The following is a 10,834-nucleotide window of genomic DNA, read 5'->3' as shown; positions in this document are numbered from 1 at the left end:
AAATTTTAAAAATTAATCTGTATATTAATTTTTTTAAAGACTAAAATATTTATTTTTAAAATTATTAATAACTGATTTAGCCATTTAGTTAATTACTGTTCTTTATATTTTACCAAATACAAAATAAAATGTTAAGCGCCCTCTAAACAGTCTTAATTACTCTATCACCTTTTTTTTTTGTTATATCTTATCTATTCTCTGATTCTCCCTCTCCCGTAAGAAATCATATTTAATGATCTTTATGAGTTCACCGTTCAGCCATTTTAGTTTTTTGACGCAGCAAAAGCCGCGATCACGTCACGTTCCCTTCCCTCCTCTTTTCTCCAAAGCGGCAAAGGTACCAAACCCTCCCTCCGCCACCATTCCCATCCCCATCGGTACTCTCTCTTCCTCTCTCTCATTCCCATTCTCACTTTTCTTCTTCTTCTTCTCATCGCATTCCACGCTCCTTTGTTCTTCGTATCAATCAATCAATCAACGTCCTACCTACACGCTCTTTTATCCATTGCCTCGCGCTGTTTACTTTTTTCTTCGTGCTATTTTTTCTTATCAATTCATCGATTTTGTTCGCTAGTTTTTTCTGCTGCTCCGATCACTCTGTGAAGTAGGTTTTTTTTTTTCATTTAACAAAATTCAAAAAACGATTATATATTTTATTTTATTTTATTTTTAAAAATAATCGCTTATATACAGCAAATAATCATGCGTAAAAACAATGTTTAGGTTAGGTTTCTTTGATCTAGGTTAATCGCGTAATCGTACTGGACTGTAGCTGTTGTTGACCTAGGTTTGTGTCTGGATTCAAATTATTCATATATATTAGCGTTTATTGACAAATATGTTACTGATTGTGACTTCGGAGTATAATGTTTGAAGCTTGAAAGGTGAATATTGTTCGTGTTTATGTTTAGTTCTGCAATACATTCCGTTGTTTTTATTTTCTAATGTGATAGCTTTGTGTAGTAAAAGATATCAAATTATCAATGGGGTTCTATGATAAGCATAACAATGCTGCTGGAAAGCTACCGGATTATGGAGCGATCTTTTTGTCAAATAGTACAACGAAGAGGGAATGTTTTAAGAAGGGACTTTTCGGTCTCCCTTCGTCTGCAATCCACTTTGTAGAGCAGATTAAGGCTGGCATGATTCTGTTTCTGTTTGAATATGAGAAGAGACAACTTCATGGGGTGTTCAAGGCTGCCAGTGATGGTGGTATGAATATCGTGCCTAATGCCTTTAGTTCGTTGAGGACTCAATTCCCTGCTCAGGTAAGAATCCATCCCCTTTCAGATAAGTTGGTGGGATTTGATTTGACTTCTATTTGGTGTGAATTTTGGGATTTTATGATGTGAATTTCTCTTTCAGATTTCGGAGTTTGGAGTGTTCTGTTTCATCCTTAGTTTCTCTTGTTTGTTCTTGCAATTGCAATTCGAATCTGTGTACTCTTTCTCTCTGTACTAGTCAAATTCTTCTGTGAAAGAAAAAGATGGAATCCTTCCCTTTTCTCGTTTTTTGAGTTTAAACTACAGTGAAACATTCCTTTCATTTGATTTTCATTTGTGCAATTTTCTTACTTAGGGTAATATTGTGGACTTGTGGTCTCAGTTTCTTATTGATGTACTATGTAGGTTAAGTTCATTCCAATATGGCATTGTAAGCCACTCTCACAAAGTGTATTCAAGTATGCAATCATAGAAAACTACTTTTCAGCCAACAAGTTCAACTTTGGGCTTTCTGAAAAGCAGGTTTGCTATTGTTTTGTAGATGATTAGTTTTGAATGAAATGTGAGTTTTCTTTGTAATGCAAATTTTACATCAATCTGGTTTTTGTGCTGTTGTGTAGGTCCATGAACTCCTACATCTGTTCAGTATGAGAAGGCTAGAACCAGAGATTCCTGAGAGATTATCATCTCGAATGAAATACTTGAAATCAGAGTCATACCCAATGGGCAAATCTGGAAGATCTGTTGATTGTGGAATGCATATAGAGTGTGTGAAAGATGATGGGCAAGGTGTGGGTGCTAGCATGTCACCAGTCATGCAACATAAATTCCAAGGAGATTCTATACAATACTATGGAGAAGCTGAATTTAGATTTAATGCAAGTGGCAGTGCAGCAAATAAGCAAGGAAGACCTGGTGAATTCTCAGTGGACACCTCAAGTGGATACATTGGCAACTATACGACATCACACGATGATTTTGGGTATGCTTCGCATGAGAAAGAACATTATATGGATATGCATTGTGGGCCAACACTCTCATCTGGATACTCTAGAAGTCTGTCTGATAAAATTAGAGTTAATGGTGATGGTGTATCAACGACTAGTAGGTTAAGTGAAGAATTGAGACAGACAGGTCAGAGAATGTCGTTTTCAGATGATAATCCTGGTTTACATCATTCCAGTGCCAATTCAACAGACTTTTATGGCAAGCCTGAGTTAGAGCATAATTCTTTGATTCAAAATCAGCTGAGACCTACATCTGGTACAGTTCAGCCAATCCACCAACCATTCTACAATTCTCGTGCAACACGTGGAGGTACGGTTTCTAAGAGCACCTTTCTGTACGATCCAGATTACACTCCAAGACCATCCCATTTAGAGCATAATTCTTTGGCTCAAAATCAATTTAGGCCAACTTCTGATAAGATTCAACCTGTTGATTCATGTGCAACACATGGAGATGTGGGTTCTAAGAGGACCTTTCTGTATGATCCAGAATATCCTGATTTAAATTTTAGTCAGTCTTTATCTGTGAGATTTAACAATGGTCCGAACTCAATACTAGAGAGTGCTCTTCCAAGCAACTGTGGAATGAATTCCTTGAGTAATCAAACACGTCTCATGCCTACAGAATTGAATGATATGAATAGATGCCACGATGTTGGCTATGACTTTCTAAATCATGGTCTGTATGGTAGAGACAGGGACTGCTTGCCTTTCAATGTTGCTAGGAAAGCTGACCAGATTGCAGCAGAATCTGTTGTATATGAGGGTCACAATGATATTCCTTCCTTAAACTCGTCATCATCCCTTGTTCCTCCTTCAGATATTGGAAGTGACAGAGTAAATGAGATCTTTTCTTTGTTCCAAAATCGCAAATCATATTTGGGCGATGATGTCCATCCCATGTCATCTAGAGGAAATCTGGATCATGAGATGACACTGGAGAAGAATAATGAGTCATTTATTCCTGATGTTCCTTGGGCTAGTGAGGGTTATTTCCATGTCCAATATGATGATTCATTAGTTAATGAATATGATACTGAATGTTATGGTGATTGTCAAAATAGAAGTTTTGGTTATCCAAAGAAAAAAAATAGTGTGTTTTCTCGCTTAACTTTCATGCAGGATGTTAACAAAATAGAAAAAAGGAACAAAGCATCATATGAGGGATATGGCATGGACACCTCAGTTGATCAAGTGATGGAAATGGTTCATCAGAGCCATCATCAATGGATGCTGAAAAGAAAGGCAACACCATTAGTTAAACGCAACATAGCTGAAAGTTTAAAGGATAAAACTCCATTCAGTAGCTCCAGGGTCAAGAGTGATTGCAGTTCAAAGGATAAAACCCCAGTAATTAGCTCGAGGATGAAGAGAGATTGTAGTTTGAAGGATAAAACTCAAATTAGCCCAAACATCAAGAAGGATTGCTCTGAACGTTCGACAAATGACGTAAGTATGGATTTGACTGCTGCTGCAAGTGGGGGCAATACCAATAAAACACCTGTTGTGGATTTCAAGCGCCGTAGCAAAGTTAGAAAATTTAATGATGAGAGTGAGATCAAAAGTTCCAATGAGAGCACCAATGCTGAGAATGTGGTGCTTGAGCTGCCAAAGAGAAGGAAGTTGATACGACCTAATTTCAACAAGAATTCCACTCCTGATAACAGGGGCATTCATCTTAGAATGCCTCAAAATGTACAAGCACCATTTTCACATCAAAGTTCTAATTTAAATAATGTGTGTCAAAATGGCTGTGATTTGGTCAAGATGGAGGACAACCTTAAAACCGATGCTGAAGGCCAAAAGTGCATTGGTTCTGTAGATGCTAGTACTCATGCCAAGGGATTTGTGTGTGGTGAAGGAGTAAGAGCAAGTGATCGGACTGCTGCAGGTAGTGTTCAATCAGAGTGTCTGGAGAACACTCAAAACCTGACCGCTTCTTCAGCTTCTTGCAAAGACCAGAGTTGCCACATCCAGAAAGACTTACCTACAATGGATAGTATTGAGTCATATTCTGAATGGCAAAAATACATTGGTCAACCACATTCTGAAGATAAGAGTAGTCATGACAAGGGATTGGTGTGCGGTGAAGGACTGAGAGCAAGAGATGGGACTGCTGCAGGTGGAGATGGATCAGAGTGTCTGGAGAGCATAAAAAACCTGAAGGCTTCTTTGGCTTCCTGCAAAGACCAGAGTTGCCACATCCAGAAAGGCTTACCTACGATGGATAGTATTGAATCAGTATTTCCGCAAATGGAATCATTGCATTCAATTTCTCAAGACCATCATGCAGATATGGTCATATTATCTGCTGATAGACGTGTGAATGCTGAAGAAGTAATATCACAAGATGGAAGCTCCTCATATACTTTTGAAATAAAGGATGTCTCCGACTGTTTCCAGAAGTCTGATGATAAAAATGCTCCACATGAAAGTTCCTATGATATCAATGACAGCTTGCATCCAATTTGTCAAGAACATCATGTAGGTGTGGTTGTATCTGCTGACGGTACTAACATGGAAAAAGAAATTTCAAAAGATGGTGGCTCCTCCTTTACTATTGAAGACAAAAACAGATCAGAATTCATACAGAACTCTGATCATGAAAAATCTCCAACTGAGACCTCTTCTCATGTCATTGAAGCCTATGAAGTGATGGACAGTGTAAAATCAGTATCTTCAAACGGAGAAGCACAGGATCCAATGTGTCTAGATCATCATGTAGACAAGATGAAATGTGCTGGTAGAGGTATTAATACTGACAAAGAAATTCCGAAAGATGGTGACCCCTCCCTTGTTATTGAAGCTAAGGATGGATCTGGCTCTTTCCTGCACACTGGCAATGAAAACGGTCCAATTGCAGCTACTTTTCATAGCAAGGAGAGCTTGTGTATGACTGAGAGTGTCCATTCAGTGTCCCTCGATGCCGTCCATTCAACTTGTTAAGAACATGATGTAGATAAAGATCAAATGTGCTGCTGAAGACTGAAGCATTGACTCTTGAGAAGAAATGAGAGTGGCATCTCCTTGATCTTTTGCTACCGAAGTTAACAATGGATCACTGGCTGTTTATGGAAGAATTCTGGCAATCATGAAGCTGCAATTGCAACTTGTGTAAAAAGATGTTTTGGCTGACATCAAGATTCATATTTCTCAATCTCTCAGATCCACTGGTATGAACTATCAATCACAAAATCAGGTTTAGGAGTAGGAAGCTCTGAGAATTTTGATGTAGACCCGACTGATTTTCTTTTTCGGGGGAAGCTGCAGTGTCTAGTAGATAAAGTAGTAGTTAATTATAATCCTAGTTTCCGGTTTGCGGATTCGATATGCTTCAACCGCTGGAAATAGACAATGTTCTTTTGTTCCTTTGCTAGTATATGATACATGTTATTATAGATTTGGAGAAATTGATCGCAGGCTATCAAATTTTTAAACTCTAGTTTATGCCTTTGAAAAATGCACTTGACAGTTGACAAACAAAGATGAGTTGAAAAAAGGACATAAATTCATGTGTGGGAAGTGGGATCTGTATTTTTCTAGTTCAACCCAAACTTATTATCCGGTACTTTTTGAGTTGCAATAATATTTTTCTACAAAATATTACAGCTCGATATTTTAATTATTGAAGTTATAATGCTTGTTATAAACCAAACATGAATATATCTCCGAGGTAATTACATTTTAGACCCATAGGAAATTTTACACGAATTTATAAACTTGCAATTTTGATGACATTGATGTTGAAATATATTCATGGAACGTTGCGTTACGCATACCTTTTTAATCAAATATTTAATCCAATTCAGTTCTTAAAATTATCAGGAACGGTTCAAGAGTTTAGCATATAAAAAATTAAATAAAATTCTACATCTAAGTCATAATTCTAATCAAGTCTAACCAAGTATTTTAAATTTATACGCGCACGTTTTATTGCCATCTGCTTCTTCTTTTTTTAAATTCGTGCATGTATGTTCTTTTCCTTTTTGTTATCTTTTTCTTTCGTTATCGTCATCACCAACAATACCAACACTTCATCTTCCTCCTCTTCCTCTTCCTCCATTTCTCATTTGAATTTCTTCTTTTCCTTCCTTTTCCTCCTTCTTCTTCATCATCATCGTTGTTATTATCATCTTCTTCTTATACATATCGTCGTTATCATTATGTTTAGTACTTGTAACTATTTTTGTTCTCTTTTTTAATGAATATAAAGCTTTTTTTTTTAATTTCTCATAGTATCCCCTAATTTGACAGACCAAAAACTAATTTGATCTCCATTGAACGGTTTGTCGTTGGCCAATGGGTTGCTACATGCACAAGGCGGGATTCGAACTCACGACACTTAAGCGGGCTAGTGAGCTAACCACTAGACCAACCCAATTTGATTTAAAGCCTTTTTTTTTCACTGCAACATTTTGCTAACATTTTGCTAACATTTTTATTGGTTCTGATTTTCTCTGGTGCCATCATTAAATAATTTCGGTTCATTTCTTAATTTATTTGAGGTTCATTTGGATCCAAAAAATAAATTCAATGTATTTTTGTTGATGATTAAGTCTGAAGGTTCTTGATACCCTAGAGAAGGGGAGTTGAATCTATGACCTCTTTTAACTTTGATTAATAAAGCCTTAAACTAGAAAATGAGATTTGGCTTCTGTTTAGTCAGTGCATCGAGGAACAATTTCATTTTGTCTCATAAAACCAGAAAAACAGAATCAGAGTAGAAAGAAAGAAGGTGATACAGCCATATATCTTGGTTCAGTTGCCTTGTGTAATACGACCTATATCCAGTCTCCATAACAACATTGGTAAAATTTTCACTATCTTTTAAGTATTACATACACCAATTCTCTAGGACTCAACATAATCATATTTGAGACACATCAAACTTCAACATAAACTTGATTTGGTTATGTAACTACCTAAACTTGACACACTAAGTGTTTACCCAACTTAGTAAGGGATACCTCTCAAGTACAAAACACAACAAAATTACAACTAAAAAAAATCTGAAATTACTTTTGACTTTTCTGTCAAGTGTTTCTATCAACCTTTTCACTCAATGGCTTTTTTACAATATCTCTCTTTCTTGGCTTTTACCACTCAATTAAAGAAAGATATAATATTGAAACAGAAATACAAACAGTAAACCACAAAGGAAATAATGATTCACAGCCTTGATTCTATGCGCTGAACTCAACTTCTGAACTCAACACATTGTTATTCATCTTGGCGGAGTGCTCTCTTTAATATAGGTGCAATGCTTCCAAGACTTCAAATTCAGTTTCTGAGGATACACACTTTGCTCTCTCTCAGGTTCTCTCTCCTTGTTGTTCAATTGTAAACCAATTTTTTTTCTGTATCTTATTTGAGCCACGGCTAGGATTTCTTTCCAAAAGTCAACTTCTTGATTCTTGGGCTAGCTGAAATCTTCTCTTCTCTCTCTCTTTAATCAACCTCAAAAATTAGGAATTTGAAATCAGGACTCAGTCCTGTAGCAGACACAATAGCAACATGATTTACATTTTTCAATGAGTTTAGCAAAATCCAAACCCTTAGATTTGTGATTTGCCTCCAAGAAACACTTTCAGCCATTGATTCAAAGCAGAGAAACTTTACAACAACTTTTTTCATATTACTCGAAGTGGTAGTGTAGGAAAAAGGAAAAAAAGTGAAGCAATTGACTTGCATGTAAATGAAAATAAATTACCTTTAACCTCTAATCTTGCTTAGCATGCTTTTGATTATCTTGATTTGATATTATCTTATTTGATTAGCTTTTTCTTTCTTCTTCTTAGAAGCTTGAATATATTTCCTTTTTTCTTTTTGTGTTTACCCGAAATGAATTTGTCTGAATCTTAGCTTAGGGTAGCTTTTCTTTTGCTTGGATGTTAATGGGCTTGGTTAGTGAATCATTTTCATTTGCTTCGGGTAATTGGGTTTCATAGGATTGGACTGCAATAAAAATAATTTGGGCCTGCACACTCGAATCACATGATCACAACCCACTTGGGTTATTAACCTAAATCAATTATGTTTGTCATCATCAATATGTTAATTATTTTTTTAACTCAACAATCTCTCCTTTGATAACAAACATAATTTCAAATGATATAATCAAAGGAATTGATATAGACACGTTTAAGACACTTCTCTTTGATGATACCAAGTAGCTTTGATGTGCTCTCCATTTCTTTCTCAATGGTTGCTCCCCTTTAACGTGTGCTCATCTACCATTCCTGTTTAGAGAACACAACTATACATGACAGACAAATGTTGCATAGAATTTCTTGAATGGCAACTGCAACACCCTAATTTTTAGCATTTCATGATCGTACCAAAAGCTCAGGCAAACTTAACTCTAAACCTTTTTATTATATACTATCTTTATTTAATATTGAGCTTTCGCAAATACGAACCGATACTTTAATTAAGAACTCGAAAGGAGACTTTTTTTTAAATCACTTAACCATAAAAGTATATATTCACATAGCTTTATATACATGGACTTATGTCAAAGAACCTCATGGGCAGAGATCCTTTTATTTAATATATCATTCTCTTCTTGTTCTTGTTCTTGTTATTTTCTTTCTCATCTTTCTCTTTTATTTTCTTACTTCTTTTCTTTCTCTCTTCTTTTCTTCAATCTTTTAATTTTTTTTTATCATGGTTCAACTTCACACTCCTTCCTCGCCTTTCCGTAATATCTTATGAAAAGGAATCATAAAATTCTTAAATCAACTGCATCCACTCAAACTTTTAAGAATTCTTCTATTTTCTCTCTAACTTAAATATTCTTAATAAAATGATAACAATAATATAAATAAGATAATTTAAATGATAAATAAATAATATTCTTAAAACTTAGTTTATAAAACCTTATTTTTAAACTTTTATTAATTATTTTCTAAATCACGAATTTTTTAATATTCTATTTTTAACCTTAATATTTTATAAAAGTATATTTGAAACTCTCACTTATTTTTATATTTATTAAAATAACCCTGAACTTTTATAAAATACCTGTTTTTATCCTCCGTGAAGAATTACCATATGTTCATAACACGCAACAGAAGAAAAAAAAGTAATCCTTAAAGATCTATTTTGTGCTTAAACTTTATTCCAATAATATGTAGATCAGATCTAAATACTTTTAGACACTTTAGTAAAAACTTTATTCTTCGATTGTACGAAGACTCTATGCGTATCCACACCGAAACCAACCTTTGCTGTCAACTCCTTGACCAATGGATATCTGATCTAAATTGAGAAACCTCTTGTAACTCTTTACACACTATAAAATTTTTTTCTAAAAATTAGGCTCACATACATTTATGTGTGTAGAAGTAAAGGAATAAAACCCTTGTGTTTTATTCTCGTCACTTTTCTGTACTCTTGACATATATATATAGTATGAGATTTGTCATTGATTTTAAATTTAAATCTCAATTCAAATTTATATCATATCTTGAAATTCTAAATCTGAATTTTTCAAATTTATGAATCATATCATAACTCAATTTGAAAACAGAATCAGTTAGGATCTCATCCAAATTTAGAAATAGAATAACTAATTATTTTCAAATCTCATTTAATATTCTCAATTATCATACTATTATTATATTCTTGGTGCTAGCAAAGAATATAATAATATTCTATTCAAATTAATATAATTATTTATTTAATCAAACCAAAATAATAATTAAATAATTCTATAGCAAAGATTAGAACACTCGTTAGTGTGTGACCCCATAAGTTCAATACTAAACGGGTAGTAAATTAGTCATACTAAATTTACTAATCAAGATTAGTGTCTAGCAACACTCCACAACGACCCGATAGTATGAAGTAATATATTTTTACTAAGAACCTTAGAAGAACAAAGTATAATTCCTTCCATCTTTTCAGCTCTTGGTTAACCCTTAGAGTATAGTTTAATTGTCAAACTCTAACTTGTTACCATTATTATAATGAACTGTGAATGACTTAAGAAACTCATTTCTTCATTCATTCAATCCCCTTGACCAAGGTTTTATTCATCTCAGTCATTATAATCATAGAGCTCAAACTCTTTATCGAGAGTTGATGGATTTCTTATTAACTAATCATTAATTCTACAAGTATTTAAATCATACTCAATATCCATTCAACTAGCACCCTTGGGTATTAGGTGTTCGAAATCAAAGTATAATAAATACATTATTAATTACTGTGACAGTCGCAAGTCAAAGAAAACTCAATTACTATGTTCATTTTGAGAATACTCTATCGACAAATATGCGGTAATTATAACCATTAGGAATTCTCAAAGTGAGTCAATTCAATGGTCATATCTCTATATGCACAATCTATATATGTAATTTAATAAATGAGATCTATTAATCTTCATCCAATGAAGACCATTATATATATATTGATATTTTCGGATTATTAATGTCCTTTTTAATAATTCTATGACCAAGAACAATTTAGATTAAATTATAAAAGATTTATCTCTCAATATTATGATCACTATCACAATGATAAATCTCTAAATTTAATCAAGAACTTTATTATATTAATATTTTAATATAATAACAATAACAAATTATTTGACACGTGATT

The 10,834-nt window shown here is 34.1% G+C and overlaps 1 protein-coding gene across 2 annotated transcripts; it reads left to right on the top strand.

Annotated features, from left to right (window-relative positions):
* The first annotated feature begins 222 nt into the window (after nt 1–222).
* LOC107484116 (uncharacterized) lies at nt 223–5,769 on the top strand. Of its 2 annotated transcripts, XM_016104733.3 has the most exons (4): nt 223–377; nt 964–1,268; nt 1,629–1,745; nt 1,844–5,769. In XM_016104733.3, exons 1-4 carry the CDS (start codon nt 233–235, stop codon nt 5,174–5,176), a joined length of 3,900 nt encoding a protein of 1,299 aa, XP_015960219.2. In that variant the 5' UTR covers nt 223–232; the 3' UTR covers nt 5,177–5,769. The 2 variants fall into 2 exon arrangements, with proteins under 2 accessions (XP_015960219.2, XP_015960220.2); XM_016104734.3 differs by lacking the exon at nt 1,629–1,745.
* The last annotated feature ends 5,065 nt before the right edge of the window (nt 5,770–10,834 follow it).

This window comes from Arachis duranensis, chromosome 4, assembly GCF_000817695.3.
Source record: "Arachis duranensis cultivar V14167 chromosome 4, aradu.V14167.gnm2.J7QH, whole genome shotgun sequence".
Classification (NCBI taxonomy): Eukaryota; Viridiplantae; Streptophyta; class Magnoliopsida; order Fabales; family Fabaceae; genus Arachis; species Arachis duranensis.
The sequence above is the reverse complement of the archived record's forward strand: the minus strand, read 5'-3'. Positions and strand labels throughout refer to the sequence as shown.

Coding starts and splice junctions, on each gene's coding strand:
- LOC107484116 (XM_016104733.3), top strand. CDS start 233: ATGATCTTTATGAGTTCACCGTTCAGCCATTTTAGTTTTTTGACGCAG. Junction 1,269..1,628: donor GGACTCAATTCCCTGCTCAG/GTAAGAATCCAT, acceptor TGTACTATGTAG/GTTAAGTTCATTCCAATATG. Junction 1,746..1,843: donor TTGGGCTTTCTGAAAAGCAG/GTTTGCTATTGT, acceptor GCTGTTGTGTAG/GTCCATGAACTCCTACATCT.